The sequence below is a fragment of the Pelophylax lessonae genome (genome assembly GCF_965119305.1).
Source record: "Pelophylax lessonae genome assembly, chromosome: 5".
NCBI classification, from domain to species: Eukaryota; Metazoa; Chordata; class Amphibia; order Anura; family Ranidae; genus Pelophylax; species Pelophylax lessonae.
The window spans coordinates 228,654,580-228,673,193 of record NC_138772.1 but is presented as its reverse complement, the minus strand read 5'-3'; the positions used below and the strand labels follow the sequence as shown (position 1 = coordinate 228,673,193).

The 18,614-nt window shown below is 42.9% G+C and overlaps 1 protein-coding gene across 1 annotated transcript in view; it reads right to left on the bottom strand.

The window, feature by feature from the left end:
- ERP44 (endoplasmic reticulum protein 44) overlaps nt 1-18,614 on the bottom strand; it is a 157,078-nt gene that overhangs the window by 34,421 nt on the left and 104,043 nt on the right. The window contains exon 9 of the mRNA XM_082259931.1: nt 5,602-5,713. Within this exon, the coding sequence (XP_082116057.1) occupies nt 5,602-5,713 (112 nt within the window). The remainder of the gene's footprint in view (nt 1-5,601; nt 5,714-18,614) is intronic.

Here is an 18,614-nt window from a genome sequence, read left to right as displayed (position 1 = left end):
GACATGTTTATGTAACCGGAATTAAAAACCTTTCTTGCACTTGAAATGTTGCTTTTCCTTATAAACCAATTTAATCTCAAGAAGCTTTAAGGCTCCTTGCACACAGGCATCAAACCCACGCAGCACGACACCTGGTACACGTGTTCTGCTTTGACAGCCGTCAGTGGTGCAGGCAAACCTCTCAAACACAAATATCAAGCTAGCATTGGATTCACTTCAGTGGACACAGGGATACAACTGTGTGCAGTTTGTGATTGCTTAGGCTTATGCCAATAAAAGCCCTATGGAGGTGACAAAGGTCCTGATAAAAAGAACTCAGTCGTCTTTAAAATGTAATATAGGATAGAGGTCAAGATTATGGTTTCCATTAACCACTTGCTGTCTAGGGCAATTTTTACATTTTTCACATACAAGTTAAAAAAAAAAAAAAAATAATCTGCATTTTTGTTAGCATATTTTTCTGCTAGAAAATTATTTTGCATCCCCAAACATTAAATATTTTCTGAAACAAAGGCTCAGGAGAATAAAATATTGGCTGTTTAAATAAAAAAATGAATGGAAAAAAAATAGTGGCTGTTGCAATTTTTTGCATCACACAACATTTGTGCAGCTGTTTATCAAACAAAAATTTTCAGGAAAAAATACTTTATTTTATTGCACACAAACATAGTACCAATTTCTGGATAAAATATAAAAAATTATGAAAAAATGATTGCGCACGTCTGTGAGATGGCGAAAAATTTGGATTTTTGTAAGAACTTACCGTAAAATCCTTTCCTCTGACAGACGCAGCTCTCAATGCTTCACTTTTGGGACATCTCAAGGCAGTGTAGGCATGAGGGGTGGGAAGAATGCAACCAACTGTCAACGTACATCCTAAACTAGGCAGCAAGAAACTGATTTTGAGAGCACAGCGTGTCTGGGGTTATGTTGTAAGGGACAGCCCCTATAGGAGTGTCGAGTGAAAACTTTTCACTGCCTAGTCTACTTCTGTAGATGGCGCATAACCCAATAGTGAAGAAGCATTGAGAGCTGCGTCTGTCAAAGGACGATAGAGAAACTGCGTTAGCCAAAGTTATCCATAGGCGATGTTTTTAAAGTCTTTACAGGTTGTCAATTTACAGAGTTAACCACTTCAAGACTGCAATACATATACAGGTACTTCTCAAAAAATTAGCATATTGTGATAAAGTTCATTATTTTTTGTAATGTACTGATAAACATTAGACTTTCATATATTTTAGATTCATTACACACAACTGAAGTAGTGAAAGCCTTTTTATTGTTTTAATATTGATGATTTTGGCATACAGCTCATGAAAAACCAAAATTCCCATCTCAAAAAATTTGCATATTTCATCCGACCAATAAAAAAAAAGTTTTTAATACAAAAAAAGTCAACCTTCAAATAATTATGTTCAGTTATGCACTCAATACTTGGTCGGGAATCCTTTTGCAGAAATGACTGCGTCAATGCAGCGTGGCATGGAGGCAATCAGCCTGTGTCACTGCTGAGGTGTTATGGAGGCCCAGGATGCTTCGATAGCGGCCTTGAGCTCATCCAGAGTGTTGGGTCTTGCGTCTCTCAACTTTCTCTTCACAACATCCCACAGATTCTCTATGGGGTTCAGGTCAGGAGAGTTGGCAGGCCAATTGAGCACAGTAATACCATGGTCAGTAAACCATTTACCAGTGGTTTTGGCACTGTGAGCAGGTGCCAGGTCGTGCTGAAAAATGAAATCATCTCCATAAAGCTTTTCAGCAGATGGAAGCATGAAGTGCTCCAAAATCTCCTGATAGCTAGCTGCATTGACCCTGCCCTTGATAAAACACAGTGGACCAACACCAGCAGCTGACATGGCACCCCAGACCATCACTGACTGTGGGTACTTGACACTGGACTTCAGGCATTTTGGCATTTCCCTCTCCCCAGTCTTCCTCCAGACTCTGCCACCTTGATTTCCGAATGACATGCAAAATTAGCTTTCATCCGAAAAAAGTACTTTGGACCACTGAGCAACAGTCCAGTGCTGCTTCTCTGTAGCCCAGGTCAGGCGCTTCTGCCACTGTTTCTGGTTCAAAAGTGGCTTGACCTGGGGAATGCGGCACCTGTAGCCCATTTCCTGCACACGCCTGTACACGGTGGCTCCAGATGTTTCTACTCCAGACATAGTCCACTGCTTCCGCAGGTCCCCCAGGGTCTGGAATCGGTCCTTCTCCACAATCTTCCTCAGGGTCCGGTCACCTCTTCTCGTTGTGCAGCGTTTTCTGCCACACTTTTTCCTTCCCACAGACTTCCCACTGAGGTGCCTTGATACAGAAACTCTGGGAACAGCCTATTCGTTCAGAAATGTCTTTCTGTGTCTTACCCTCTTGCTTGAGGGTGTCAATGATGGCCTTCTGGACAGCAGTCAGGTCGGCAGTCTTACCCATGATTGCGGTTTTGAGTAATGAACCAGGCTGGGAGTTTTTAAAAACCTCAGGAATCTTTTGCAGGTGTTTAGAGTTAATTAGTTGATTCAGATGATTAGGTTAATAGCTCGTTTAGAGAACCTTTTCACGATATGCTAATTTTTTGAGATAGGAATTTTGGTTTTTCATGAGCTGTATGCCAAAATCATCAATATTAAAACAATAAAAGGCTTGCACTACTTCAGTTGTGTGTAATGAATCTAAAATATATGAAAGTCTAATGTTTAGCAGTACATTACAGAAAATAATGAACTTTATCACAATATGCTAATTTTTTTAGAAGGACCTGTATATACAGGTTGCGGCTTTTAAGTGGTTTACCAGGGTTATGGCTGAAGCGATCAGCCATAACCCAGTTATTTTTTTTTTCAGCTAGCGGCTGCTTCTCATAAAAGCATTCCAAGCGGCTAATGAGCCGCTAGAATGGTTTCAGAAGTAGGGGAGGGGACATCCCCCTCCCCCCCCCCCCCACTGGTATTTCTCAGGCTTATACTGATTTCGCCAGTTCGCTCGAGAAACGATCTGATGGTGCTGCTGGCTGGTCCTAGAGGCGATGAAAGAGTAGATAGTCTTTGATCATCTCTATGGCCTTGGAGGACGTCATAACTTAGTTTTCGGTCCAGGGTGAAAGTAAAAATTTTTTTTGATCTTTTGCTTTTAAAAAGGTAAAAGGAGAGATTTGATTTTTTTTTCTAGTCCAGTTATCTCCATAAAGAGGACCTGTCATCCTTATTTCTATTACAAGAGAGGTTTACATACCTTGTAATAAGAGCAAAAGTGATAAAAATAAAAAGGGAGAGTGTAAAAATAAAAAGTAAAATAAATAAAAAAATTAAAGCGCCCCCATTCCTCCGTGGTCGTGCGCAGAATCAAACGCATATAGAAGATGCGCACGCATATGTAAACGGTATTTGCACCACAAATGAGGTATTGCTGAAAACGTGAGAGAGCGCAATAATTCACTAGACCTTTTAACTTGTAAAAAATTTTAAAGCATCGCCTATGGAGATTTTTAGGTACCGTTTTTGGTCGCCATTCCACGAGCATGTGCAATTTAAAAGTGTGACATGTTAGGTATCTATTTACTTGGCGTAACATCTTTCACATTTTACAAAAAAATGAGGGTAGATTTTTTTTTTTTTTTTAAGTCATTAAAGTGTATTTTTTCTCAAAAATACTGCGTTTGCAAGGTCGTGTGGCATAAATTGCAACGATCGCCATTTTATTCCCTAGGGTCTTTTAGAGGGGGGCTTAAGTGGAACCTCAGCCAAAACAGAGATAAAAGTAAGTAGGTGACGAAAAAACAAAAAAGAAAAATAGACTGAATACTATCATTACATGCACCACATTACTGTGGTTTTCCTGGGAGTTTACCTTGAAGACATGGCATAGCCACAAAGAAAATTCCAAGCACTATCTTATAACCACATTATAGTTCCAGAGTCGCAAAAAAAAAAATAATAATAATATTTAACTGAGGGTAATACGTGTATCAACACTAAAAATGATAGGAAAACTGCGCAAACAAAAAAGTGTCCTGCTGCTCTTCGCTATCAATCACAATCCTTGTTTTATTTAGATATTAGACCATTGAATCAACAATTGGAAGTTGACTGGTTCCTGTGGGGTAACAAGAATGATTTTATACATCATTCACTTACTAATGGAAAGAAGTGTTTTGAAACATCCATGGAAGACAGTGAGGCGAAAAAGCTTTATGTCTGAACACATTGCGAAAGAATAATCCTGCTGGTGTCAAGAAAAGTAAACCTCTAGACTACTTGACGTACACTGTGCACAGCAAGGGGTTGGACACCTGGGGGAAGTCCCATCAGGGAAGGAATTCACCCAGATTGGACCCGTACCCGGAGGATCCTCCTGAAGGTTGCCCATCCATAAAAGACTGAACCCCGGAGTTTTTTATACCTACTGTATTTGTGGAGATCATTCCTGCCTGCATTTAATACCCCATTTTGAGGGGGAAAAGGGTGAGTGCGTTACCTAGTGCATCTCACAGGTATTAGCACTTTGTCACTTATCTCAGTTTATCCACCACCTTTTTCCTTTGCACCAGCACTGCTCTCAGCACAGTAGTGTTATAAAGTTTTACCTTGATATAATTTATGGACAACACTTTTTTTGATTATATATCTGCACAATATTGCACTTTTAATAAATAGAGTTGCACCTTATATCTGATACGCTGCACGTTTATTTACAGCACTAAGCACTTTGTGGGCATATATATATACCTCGAGCCCAACATAGATCCTGCTACTTGGCACTTGCACCTTATTATCACTTGTGATTTATCTACATTCTTTACATTTTATGTTTATCACCCACACACACCTATAGGATCTAGTGCTATTCCTTTTTATAACAGGTAGCGCCGATACCAACCCTTTCGCACCCTTGTTTATCATTCACTTACTTTTTACGGAATCTTTTAAACAAATGGAAGAGTCATACACACACGTCCCATCTTTTGGGTTCTTGCACGTGTGTGTGTGACTGTTGGTACCTTACATACAGGCTGGCTTTCCGATCAGGTCCACCTGTCAGTTTAAGGCAGACCTGATCAGAGGCTCCATGCATCCCTATAAAGCAGCGGATGTTAGCGGATGTAATCTGTCCACTGACACCCACCGCTATCCGATCTAATCCTGTCTGTGAAATCCAGACGGACGGATCCCTATTTTCCATCCATCTTGAGGATCGGATCAGATGAAAACTGACAGGCGGTCCGTTTTCATCCAATCTCCCATAGAGGAGAGCGGGACTCCGACAGGTCTGTCTCTGCACACAGAACAGAGATGAAACGGTCATCCACCTGCTCAGCGAGGATCGTCAGATCGATCCCCACTGAGCAAAATGGAGTCCGCCGGGCAGAAAGCCCGTGTGAAAGAACCCTTAAACAGCAGATTGTTCATAACAATGTTTAGCTACAAGGAATGGAAAGAGAACTGCCAGATTAGGCATATTTAGTGCTATATCAGCTTCCAATTTAAAGCTATATCCCACCATTTAAATATATTACTTTATTTATGAACATTTTTGTAATTTAAACAAACACTGTTAAACAGCAGCAAGACACCAATAATAAGAAAACAAAGGGAAAAAACACACCTTTTTCACTAATCAGTTGTCGCGCAACTTCTTGTTGGAATTTTTCTAGACTTTCAGTGTCCTCTTTCATATGAAAAAGTATGAGAAAGGGAAGTCCTTCCTCTGTCAGCTCCTGTACAGAATAGTGTAAATAACAAAAAATTGCTTAACAGGAGTAACACCACAAGTGATTAAATTGAAATGTGATAACATTTTAGCAGTAGTCATGAATTTGCCACCTTTCCAATCAATCCTATGAATGTCCCTAAAAAAGTATACTGATTGTACAAAAGGCATATTAGTTTTTTGTTTGAAAAAATTTGTAGTTTTAGGAAATTTTAGTGTGAATCAAATGTACGTCAAACACAGTCATTACCCAACAGGAGTTGCATGGCCATATGTGTAGAGAAGATTGTAATCCTTTAAAAGTAGCAAAACAAAGTACACAGTGCCATGAAAAGATTGAACTGACCTTGACCATAGGGGAATAATCTTTATTCACTTTATTGATTATATCTGTTAAAGATTTAATTTACCCAGAACCCAACCTGCAGTGTCTGAGATGCAATCAGTATTTAAGACTTCACATTTAAATATACAGAAAACCGTTTTTAGTTTAGTTAAAAGCTGAACTCGATGCAAACAGCAAAAAAAAAAAAAAACACACATGGAATACATCAAAGCCAGATTACCCGAAGAAGAATTTTCTATCCAATCAACCCTGTCCATTTCCATCCAATCAACCCTAAGATGTACACAGCTTTGCCACACTGAAAAGTCAGGCTGATGCCTTAATCTCTGGTGTAAATGTAGCCTAATAGGGTCATCTTTCTGCTCTCTTCTTCTGTCAGCTTACTCTTATAACTGTAAGCAGCTTACCCAATTGGCTCCAAGTGCGGCTGCTCCCTTCCCCTGCTTCTTAGGGAATTGCAAGCAGCTGATTCCAAGTCAAATTCAGGTACTTGCATTAGTTGCTTTTTAAATTGAAACTATTTATTCAGTTTAAAAATCATATAAATAATAAAGAGTGGAAACATAGGAGTAACAGTCTATGTCCAAAAAATATAGAAATATACATGGAGATAATAAGTCAAATATCACAAAACTATGGTAAGATACGTGTCTCTAAGGTATGGAAAAATAAGTATAGAAACCATATTTTTAATGAACCAGTAGTCCACTAGAGAGAAGGCGTTTAGGAGCACGACAAATATAATGGAAATGCGTAGTGGTACTACAGTAAATAAAACCAAAACATCATAGTACAGAATGTAACAGAATGAGAGAAAGAAAAAGAGGGGGATAGGGGAAAATGAAGGGGAGGCAATCTATACTTGAGAGGGCCCCGGACTATCTGCCACAAAAACATAAAAATTGGAGGAGAAACGGAATCTAGCCATATAGTCCATATAATGGAGTGGGATTCATTTTTATCAGTATCCCAGGCTACCATACGTTCTATATGTTCGATCCTGTCCATTTCACAAGCCCAATCTGCTAGAGTGTCGTTGTCGCCAGTATCTAGCGATAACCCGTTGTCGCCAGTATCTAGCGATAACAGATCAGGCAGCTGTCTGAAAATGACGAACTAGGCTTTTTCTTGATTTGTTTATAGGAGCCTGGCAACAGACAGTATGGTTAAGCAAGGTTCATTTGGGAATTTGTCTCCAACAAGATTGTCACATAGGCTGAGAATTTTATCCCAAAAAGGCATAATGCACGGGTTTGTGACCCAGATGTGTGACATGTTGACAGGTTCCTGCAAACCTCTCCAGCATGTGTCTGGTATGGTAGGATCGATTTTGTGCAGGATAATAGGGCAGCGATACCACCTAGACCCAATTCGGTAATTCCGCTCTTGAGCATGAGAAGAGATAGACAATTTAAAAAAAAAGTGCCAGTGTTATGCCCCATTCCATAACAGGAGATATATTCAATTCCCGTTCCCATTTTGAGAGGAACGGTGTTGGATCTGGGTAGGATACCTGTATCAAAATCTGACAAATCTGGGATAGCTAGTGCTCCAGTCTGCCAGACTGGGACAGTAACGACTCAAAGGCTGTTTTTGGTCTAGTCAATTTATCCACGTTCGGTATTCTGTCCAAGAAGTGTGCCAATTGAGTATGTTCCGGATGGGTTATGACAGGCAGAGAACATACGGGATAAAGGAATTAGTTAGCCATTACGGAGCATGTAACTCATGCAAAGGAGCATCAGATTTTTGGCCGGAAAGGAATTTAAGGTTAGTAAAAGTTAGGGAGAAAGATTTAATTCCAAACAGTGGGGTAATGGGGCTAAGTCTTGAAGACAGCAGACCTTTGGGGAAAGGTAACTGTCCCAAATTAGTAGCGCAGCGGAGGTCACTAGAGGCAATAGGTCATTATGGGGTCTGTGTTTCGGGTCTGTCCATGGTAAAGATGTGAGATCTGAAGATATCAGGTCATTTTCTAATAATGTCCACAATTTATCGGATTGACCACGATACCAATCAATTTTCCGGAGTAGCGATGCTGCATAAAAGTATAACAAGAGGTTAGGAAGAGCAACACCTCCTTTAACCTTAGGTAACGCCAAGATGGTAGAGCAAATTTGAGGTCTCTTTAAGCTGCCAAATTAAGTTACAAACAGCCCTATTGACTGCCTGGAAAAAAAACAGGGAGGAGGGATAGGGAGTGCCTGAAAGGCTTAGAGAAATTTAGGTAGAATGTTCAATTTTGACAACATTCATACGGCAAAACCAAGAAATGTTTGGTTTATATGTTTTAAGACACGTATGAAACTTTCGAGCTAGGGGCATTTAATTGAGATCTGCCAGGGAAGACAAGGAGGTTGGTATTTGAATACCAAGCTTTTTGTTGCCATTTAAACGTGAAAGTAGATTGTAGTCGAGCAAGAGTAGTCTTTGGTAAGAATATGTTAAAGGGCTTCAGTATTATCGTAAATTACTTTAAAGTTACTTACCAAGCTAAATTCTGAGAAGGTTTTGACGTTAGGTAGACAGACCTGAGGGTTACAAACATAAGAGGTCGCCGCATAGAGTGACGTTAGCCAATGGAAAGACCCTGAATGTTCGTGTTCTGTCTTATGGCAATTGCCAAGATGTTCCATAGTGAGTGTATATATAGCAGTGGTGAAAGGGGGTATCCCTGGCGGGTGCCATTATTACATATCCATATCTGATCTGATAGTAAGCCATTAGAACGAATCCTTGCCGTGGGGTTTCCATAGAGAACCTGAATCTTACATAGCATGTTCGACCCAAGGCCCACTTGCTACTCTCAAGGAATTGCCAATGAACCCGGTCGAAAGCTTTTTCAGCATCGACCGAGATTAGGCATGCTGTGATTTGGCATTTTTGGGCAAAATCCATCAGGGTAACTGTTTTTAGGATGTTATCCCCTGGCCTCCCTTTTGAGGGGGTAAACCCCACCTGGTCAAGATGGCTCAGGATATTAGTGGTATAAGACCGTTGGCTAGTAATTTAGAGTATAGGCGAACATTGTGCTAGTTATCATCCAATTTCACTAACCAATTTCAAAGTGTAGGATCCTTCCCAGGTTTAGGTAGTATCACGATATGAGCTTCTAGGGCTTGTCTCGGAAAGAGAAAATCAGGGGAGATGGCATTAAATGCTTTTGTAAAAAGCGGCAGAAGAGAGTTCTGAAAGGATTTGTAAAAGCGAGTACCCAGCTGGGCCTGGGCTTTTATTGGTCTTAAGAGAGATTGCAAACGAGAGTTCCTTCTCTAGAAATGGTTGTTCAAGATCTTGCACTGCCGTCGTATTAAGAGTCGGGAGCGCTGTATTGGCAATATATTAGTCAATTTTAGATTGAAACATTTCTGGGGTCGTATTAGAAGGGTACATAGGTAGATTGTATAACGTGGCATAAAATGAGCAAAATAATTCATTAATTTCCTTAGGATGGTGAACAATCTAGCCATCGGGACGTTTAAGCTTGGGAACAGAGGTAAGGCTATTTTTGGCATGGAGGGCTCTGGCTAACATCCTACCTGGTTTGTTGACCTCAAAATAAAACCGCTAATGCATTTTTTCTCTGATGGATAAGGTCTTTTGTTCAAAGAGGTGTGGTAATCTGAGTGTGGCGTCTGATAAGGCAAGTTGCATGGTGACAGAGATTGGCTACGAAGTGTCATCTCTTGAATCTGAGCAAGACTAATTTGTTTAGGACTAGAGCCAGGTTTATTAAAGACCCCGCGTAGCACACATTTTAAGACCTTCCATTGGATCGGGGCAGTAGTGTCGTCATTACAGTGGTCAGAAATTAAATTGGAAATCGTGTATATTTTGCCACTAAGGGAGATTTTCAAAAACAAACAGATCTAGTTGTCGGTAATCCGGACTTTTTACTGGGGATTGAAGGCTCCGGCTTTCGGTCCCTTTCGGTGGACAGGCCCGTCAATTCATAAGAGATGGGGAATGGATCTCTAGATCTCTCCTGCACTCCGATACTTCTTTTTCTATGCCATCTTTCTGGCAGCAGGTCCAGCTTTCCCATTTCATAGATTCCCTACCGCCGGCACATATGTTCGCCAGGCGTCTCACTTACTTCGAGGAGCTCTGTTCTGACTTGTCTCCTCTGCGACATACTATTTCCCTGATTTATAGAGCTTTGATCACACCGGAGGTCAAACAACAAAGAAACTTCCAGCGCTAACTGTGATATCTCTCACTCTCAGGAATGAATAAAGTCAAATTACTGTGTGGTGCTGCTGCTAATTAATGCTGATTCAGCATAAGTCAGTGAATGGGGGGGAGGGACAGCAGCGCTATCCCACGGTACATAGTCTACAATGTAACTCAGGCAGGCTTGATGGAAAACCTTGAAAAGTTTATTTATAAAAATTATATATAGTGATGATTAAAACATAATAGAATGTATTCCAAACCAGATCTGTGGCGTTGCTGGGGGCCCCCCGATCACACCGGAGGCACCATACCGCCCTCCGTATATTGCACACTGGGAACGGGATCTCGGCCTGACTTTCACTGATCACCACGTCGACCGCCTCTTATTCTTCACATACAAAACCTCGATCTGTACACGTTACCAGGAAGTGGGCTACAAGTTGCCTAACCCGGTGGCATTACACCCCGACGAGGCTTCGTCGGATGTTCCCAACATGCACTGATACTTGCTGGAGGTGTGGTAAGGAGGTAGGCTCGTACCTCCATGTATTTTGGTCCTGCGAAGGGCTGCAGCCCTTTTGGGCCTCGGTGCTTCGCATAGCTCAAAAATTCACCGACCATCCGCTTAGCCTGGATCTGGCCCTCTTCCTTCTTCACCACCATGAATTTCCGAGGGCATCTTATAAGAAATCAATCCTGCCGTTGTTGTTTACGGCGGCAAAAAGTTGCATGCCCCCTCTTTGGAAGCAGACCCAGCCTTCCACTATAGCCATGTGGCTCCGTAAGATGAAATGTATCAACGAAATGGAAGACTTGATGGCAACGGAGCACGATGACAGAGAGAAATTTTTGAAGCGCTGGTTTTACTGGCATGAATTCACATTTACAGCGGAACATCGTGCTCTCTTGCTCTAAGGGTGCCGCGGGCATTGGGCTGGGTTGCCCTCTCCCCCTCCCCCCCCCACACTTCTTTTCCTCTCCTGCTTCTTCCTGCCGTTTTTTTCACTTCCTTTCTGATGTCCTTTGCTCTCTTGCCTCCAATCTGCTTTGTCCTTGGATGTCGCGGATTGGATCTCCCTTTTCACTTATCTACCTACTTTCTACTCCTTCTCTCTAGGCATGTTTCTACACGTCCTGGCCTGTTGCCTATCCTGACGGGATTACATGCACTGTTCCCAACGAGTCCGCTGGGATCTCCGAAGACTGTCTGGGTGCCTTCCCCTGCGCATCTGCTACCGGCCGGGTGATAGATGCCGGAGGGTGCCAGGGAACGCATTACCGCGGTCAATAACCCATTATCCTTTACTTTGCACTATGTATCTCTCCATGGCGCGATCTCAGAGGAGTACCTCTCTCTAGGACGGTACATTATGATATCCATGTTGTCATCCCAGTCTCTTGTCCGCATGTAGACTTGCATATTTTTAAATTTTTGTATGGCAATGTTGCATATGTTTTTCACTCTGTAATTCAAGCCTTTTATTGTTTTTTCAATACATTACATATTAGTTACATAAAATAAACACAACATTCAATACTCTCTCGGCCTCCCCTCCCATACCCCCCTCCGGTTCAAAACAACACAAAAATCGCCCAAAGGAAAAAAAAAAAAAAAAAAAACCCCACCCCCTTTCTTCGGTGACCTACTTAGAATACCATAACATAACAATCCCCTACACAACCCTCAATTCAAAAAAACTCATATATAATTACAAAACATTCTCCCCACTTCATGCCTTCCCCAAAATTACAGTGCACCCAACACACACTGTCCGGCCTCCACCGTTCCACATCCTCTAGGCTTCGTATTTTCATATTTAGCTTAGCAATCGTAAATATTCCTCTGAGCATGTGAATTGTGACCAAGCTTGCCATCTTAGCCTACAACGCTCTTCCGTACACGTACGCGCCGCTGTTAACGTTTCCATCCTATGAATTTCCCTAATTTTGGCCAACCATAGCCGCAGTGTGGGCGGCTGTGTTTGTCTCCATAGTGCTGGTATGCAGGCTTTTGTCGCATTCAATAGATGCAGCAATAAAGAGTTCCTGTATTTTTTGACCGAACTCCTCGTGCCATGTAGTAAACCTAGCACGGGGTCTTCCCGCACCTTAGTCGAGGTTAGGTTCTCTGTTATACGGGCCATCTCATCCCAGAAACCCCTTATTGCTGGACACGTCCAAAAAATATGCGCCATAGTTCCACCCTCCTCTCCACACCTCCAGCACCTATCTTGATGTTTACTATCTATTCTATTTAATGTCGCTGGGACGCGATACCACCTGGATAGAACCTTATAGCTGATCTCTTGGTACCTGCTTGCTATCGATGCCTTATGCGTCAATCTTAAGATTTTGTTTATTTGTTGCTGGTTAAAGGAGACTCCTAATTCTCTTTCCCATTTTTTTAAGAATTTGAGTGGTTCCAAATCTTGCGCTGACCCTATGAGTGCATATATATGTGATAATGCATGTGGTATTCTATCCTCTCCTCTACACAGAGTCTCAAATGGAGTTAAGGGGCGTGGAATATAACCCATCTTCTGCATTTGTTTTAAATAGTGTCTAATCTGGTACGCGCTGAACGTGTTTAGATTCCCTTCGGGCCATGCTAACATTTCTGTCATCGTTGGTGGTTCCCCATGGGTCCATATGTCACATAATCGTGCTCTACCCCCATTAATTAACCCTATGATTTTAGCATTAGTACTCCCTGGGGTAAAGTTTATATTACCTGCCAAGGGGGTCATTGGTGATATTGTTGGTGCCACCGAACTATTTTTTTGTGCTTTAGTTGCTTCACTTAATGTTGCTCCAATTGTCGGATGTAGATGTATTTCATCATCTTTTGATATGGGGGTCCATGGGGCTAGGGTAACTGGTGTATTCATGGCCTCCCTTTCCAATTGTACCCACTGTTTGAAAGTCCCACTACAATGCCATTCCATCACTCGCGTCAAATGTGCTGCTCTATAATACCGCAACAGATCTGGCAACCCTACTCCTCCTCTCACCTTCGGGCGGGTTAAGATCTGCATCCCTATTCGTGGAGATTTTCTAGCCCACACAAAAGTTCTGAACACTGCCCTAACTTGTGTAAAAAATGTCGTTGGTATTGCTATCGGGACAGCCTGAATAGCATACAACAATCTTGGTAATGTGTTCATTTTCAATGCACTGCATCTCCCGAACCATGACAAAATGAGTGTCTGCCATTTTTGTAAATCTGCTTTGATTGATTTTAGAAGTGGAACAAAATTTGCCTCAAACAGGTCCTTCGGGTCTGCTGTAATGTTAATCCCAAGATATACCAACGATTTATTGCTCCACTGAAAAGGAAAGGAAGATCTCATATGATTCCATCTGGTCCCTGAAATAGACACATTCAATGCCTCCGACTTCGACACGTTTATTTTAAAAGTACGATACCTCTCCATACTCTCTGAGAGCCTCTAATATTAATGGAATTGATCGGTCAGGATTTGTTACATAGAATAGCAGATCATCTGCGTAGGCTGCAACTTTATGTTGTCCCCTACCAACTTGTGCACCCTCTATTTCTGAATTTCGACGAATTTTACACAATAGGGGTTCCAGAGCCAATACGAAGATCAGCGGCGATAGGGGGCAACCTTGTCTGGTTCCATTTGTCTGGTTCCATTTTTTATTTGGAAAAAACTCGAGCACCAGCCATTTACCCTAACTGCCGCCGTGGGGCCAGAGTACAATGACAGGATGCACGTCGTCATCCATTCGCCTAGGCCTATGTGTGACAGGGTGGCCCGGATAAAATTCCAGGCCACCCTGTCAAACGCCTTTTCCGCGTCGACTGAGAGCAGCATCATCGGGACTCTCCGTGCTCGCATATCATTTATTAGGTCAATTGTTCGGATAGAATTATCCCTTGCTTCTCTTGTGGGGACAAAGCCGACCTGATCAAAATGGATTAATTGTAATATATATGGAAGTAGTCGATTTGCCAATATTTTAGAGAACAACTAGGTGTCTTAAGTTCAATAAAGAGATTGGGCGGTAGCTCCCGCACGCCGCAGGATCCTTCCCCTCTTTATGGATCAATGTAATATAGGCTCTCAAAGAGTCTATCGGCATATTCCCACCCTCCCCGATGTAATTTAGATGATCTAAAAAGGGGGTCTTTAAACTTGAGAAAAACTGCTGATAATATATCAGTGATAATCCATCTGGGCCGGGGGCCTTGTGTGGTTTTGATTGAGAGATAACTGTTTTTAGTTCTTCTTCAGTTATCTTCCCCTCTAATACAGATACCTGATCTGCATCCAGGGATGGCATGCCTGTATTTTTGATATAATTAATCGCCTCCTCGAAGCCAGCACCTCCCCTCTCAGCTGATTCCGAGGAGGCGATGTCCTAGAACTTCTGATAAAATTAGCTAAACTCTTCCGCAATCTCCGATAATCCGTATTTAATTGTCCCCCACCAGTTTGGATTTGTGCTATTACCGTCCGTTTCTGAGGGCCCCTTAAGGCTCTAGCTAAAATGGCGCCTGGTTTGTCCGAATATTCATAGCAATGTCTCTTTTGTGACACCACTGTTCTCATAGCTTTCTCATACAATAACTCGTTAAGTTTTTCCCTGGCCGCAATCAGGGGAAGTAAATGTTCCATCGCCACTGATTTTTTATGAGTGGCACTCAGTACTTCTATCTGCGCTAACAGCTCCAAGATCTTCCCCTCCTTTTCTCGTTTACGTTTTGCTCCCATTCTAATCAACACCCCCCTGATAACGCATTTATGAGCCTCCCATATACTCGATGGTGTCGCTTGTGAAGTTTTGTTTTCCTGGAAATACTTCGTCAACTCTGCCTCAATCTCTGCTTTTGTCTCTACTCCTTGTACCAATGATTCGTTCAATCTCCATGATGGTGGTTTTACTGGACCTACGTCAAAATTAATTATGATATGAATTGGTGAATGATCCGACATGGAGAAGGAGCCAATCTGTGCGGCTATTACTCTAGACAGGTCGCCCCGTGAGATTAGGATACGATCTATTCTAGAATACCTATTATGTACCGACGAAAAATAAGTGAAATCTTTTTCCTTAGGATGCATGATACGCCAAGGATCTACTAAATTAAGTATGATTTCCTTGCTGAGTCTTTTTAATCGGGCATATGAGAGGTGTGATGTGCCTTGTGATGTATCTAAGAGTGGCTCTGGGGCGTAATTGAAATCTCCCCCCATGATTACCATCCCTTCCTGAAAATCTAACAATACTGGTGAGACAAGTGTTAAAAAAGATATTTGATATTGGTTAGAAAAATACACATTAATCATAGTAATCAACCTTTCCCCTATCTTACCCTTTACCATTAGGTACCTTCCTTGTGGATCAATACGCGTTTCTAAAAATGTCCATGGTACCTCTTTAGCTATCAAAATGCTGACTCCCTTCGATTTAGGGATAGGGGTGGAGGCATGATATGCCCATGGGAAATCCTTATTTTTGTAATTTTGGTGTTGCCTCCTTTTTGAAATACGTCTCCTGGCAGAAAACTATCTGTGAATGATTACGTTTCATATCTGCCAGGAAGCGTATTCGTTTTTCTGGTGTAGACAATCCCCTCACATTCAATGAAGTAATTTTGAATTCCTGCATTTTTCTTGTCCTAGCTGATTCCTCCCAGTTATGTAGCTTTAATCCCAGGTTCCTCGCCCCACTGCCTTCCTACCTCCGTCCCCCGCCGGCGAAAAACTGGTTTAAAGGCTTCACAGGGACTGGGGCTCACTGAGGACGCTGGGCTGGTCAATCCGTACGGAGAGCCCTCTGTCCTAAACAAGACTACCAGCACCGAACACACACCGAGAGGAGAGAAAAAAAAAAAAAAACCCAAATAAATAGGACCCCCTCCCCACACAACCTTCTCCCTTACAAGGAAAAATTTACCCCCCCCCTTCCCACCCCCCCCATGGGAGTGCCAGTGGACCGTGATCCTATGTGGTCGACTCTCGACCATGCGTAACTAGACGCAATCTAATTGGGTGGGCAATCCGAGGATTCGCACCGTGAGCAGGAGCAGATCAACAAAACCAGAGGTATCCGATTCTCCTTATAGATTTACCACCAAAACAACACCGAGGGAAGAAAATGAACAAGAAATTGCTGATGCATTCGTTCCCTCCAGTTTAGGACACAAAAAAGAAGAAGAAGAAAAAAAAAAAAAAAAAAAACAATTTAACACACCGACCTCTGCAGGTCCGTGTACCCTGGGCATCTGCCCCTATATTACTATCCATAGGAGGGGTTGGGGGTCCCTAGGTAATAATCCCCTACTTAACTGCATCTATAACAAATCCTATGCCGGGCCCCCTTCCTGTTATGGTTAATATACCCGTTTTGTGCTCCTCATCCCTCCTATCTGCATACTATCTGGCAATCCTCCTCCCTTTAAGCCCCCACCTCCTCCACAATATCTCCCCCATTCCCCACATAACCTACTCTGTACCGCCTATAGATTTACTATTCCTATCTAAACACTGTCCTGCTCTTTCCATGCTCCTAGGGCCTATACTCTCCCATCCCACACAGAGAGCACCTTAGATCCAAGAGGGAGAAAAAAAAAAAAAAGAAAAAAAGCACAGAAAAAAGGAAGATAACAAGAGAGTAAAGGGAAGTAGATAGAAGAGCTCACAGAGTTACTGCCCTTAAATACCTAATATAACAGGATAATGATGATTCCTCAATTACCCCTGAGCCCACAGCCAGCCCACTTCCTCCCCTGACCATGAACCCAAGATGAACCTGCATTATCCAGATATGGCATAATATAATAGTGTCACTGTTCCTGTAAAGATATTCCCGGATTTTTCTTATACACTGGGGGACCCGGCCAGTCAGGAACCCGGACTGGCTGTGTCTCCAAAAAGGAAAAAAGTCCTGGCAATTGATCGGGCCAACGTAACGTGAAAGTCAATTCCCCTTTCATGATTTTTAAATGGAATGGGTGACCCCAATGGTAGATAGCCCCTGCCTTCCGGATTTCCTCTAGTAGGGGTTTCACCGCTGCTCGCATTCTCAAGGTATTCCTCGATAACTCTGGTAAAAGCCGGATCATTGAACCCTCAAACTCAAAGGGGCCCCTATCCCATGCCTTCCTCATTTTTTCTTTAAGTTAAGCGCATAAAAGTGCACCCTTGCCAGGACATTGCGTGGGTATCCCTCCCCCATGCTCCGTGGGGCCCTTACTCTATGGACCCTGTCCATCTCAATTGCCTCCGCCTGGGGTCTGTCCAAGAGGTTGTTAAAGATCTCGATTATCTTGGCATATAGATTGGGCCCCTCCACTGTCTCCGTCAGTCCTCTGATTCGTATGTTATTACGTCGATGCCTATTTTCCCCGTCATCTAGCTGCAACTGGATTGTGGTTAACTGTTTGGCAAATACTCTCTGTGAAGCCTCCACCTTCTCCATTCTCTCTCCAAGCTGGGCTTGATCTTTTTCCACCACCTCTATCCTGCCATCCAATTTCTGTATTTGACCCTTTAAGGAATTAATTTCATTGGTCAAAGAGATTACAATTGAGGCAGCCATTGCTGTCAGATCTTGTTTCGTGGGCATGAGGGATAGTAACTCTTTCCATTCCAGTGACTGTGTAGGTGACTTTTGAGGTGGGGGGGATTGTGATGTTGGCTGTTCCACTCCCACAATGGCCATCTGCTCAGGTGTATCCACTGTCTGCTGACCCTGAGTTTCCTTGCTATTGTTACTGTTTTTATTGTCTTTCTTTGCTCCTGTGTTTCCTGCTGTTCCGGCCTTTGTTGGCGCCATCCTCGACTGTTCCTCAACTCTCTCACACCGAGAACCCCTTAGGAAATAAGCAGAGATATCCGTGGACCGGCCTGGTCTCTGTGTATTGTACAGCTCACTAGTCTGCATGGGGAGTATGGAGGGGGGGGGGGGGGGGGGGACAGGCTTTAGCCGGCGTTATAGCCCTTTTCCACTATTCCTCATGAGCCTGAATATGTTTGTACATGCTTCGACCCCCCTTACTCACACCTCCCTAGTGTAATGCTATACTCATCCACCACAGGATCATGAACCACCAATAATGCAGTAGTCTCTGGACTCACCAGGGCCGGTATCACCGTCTCTCTGTTCCGGATGGGGGTTCTCTGAGCTTCCAACGCACACCTGATTATTCTGTGTGTCTCCGCTCTGCATAGAGGAAACGCCGCTCTGCCCAGCAATTGTGCCTTTCACACTCAAGTCTGTCCCGTGGTCTATCCCTCCCGTGTGAAGTCTGGACTTGTATCCTCCGATGCGGCTTTCCTCTGGTGTGTGGTGTTCCACCACGTGTGCTCCCTTCCGGGTCTGAGGGCGGAGGATTCCGCACGCTCTCTGCTGTGGG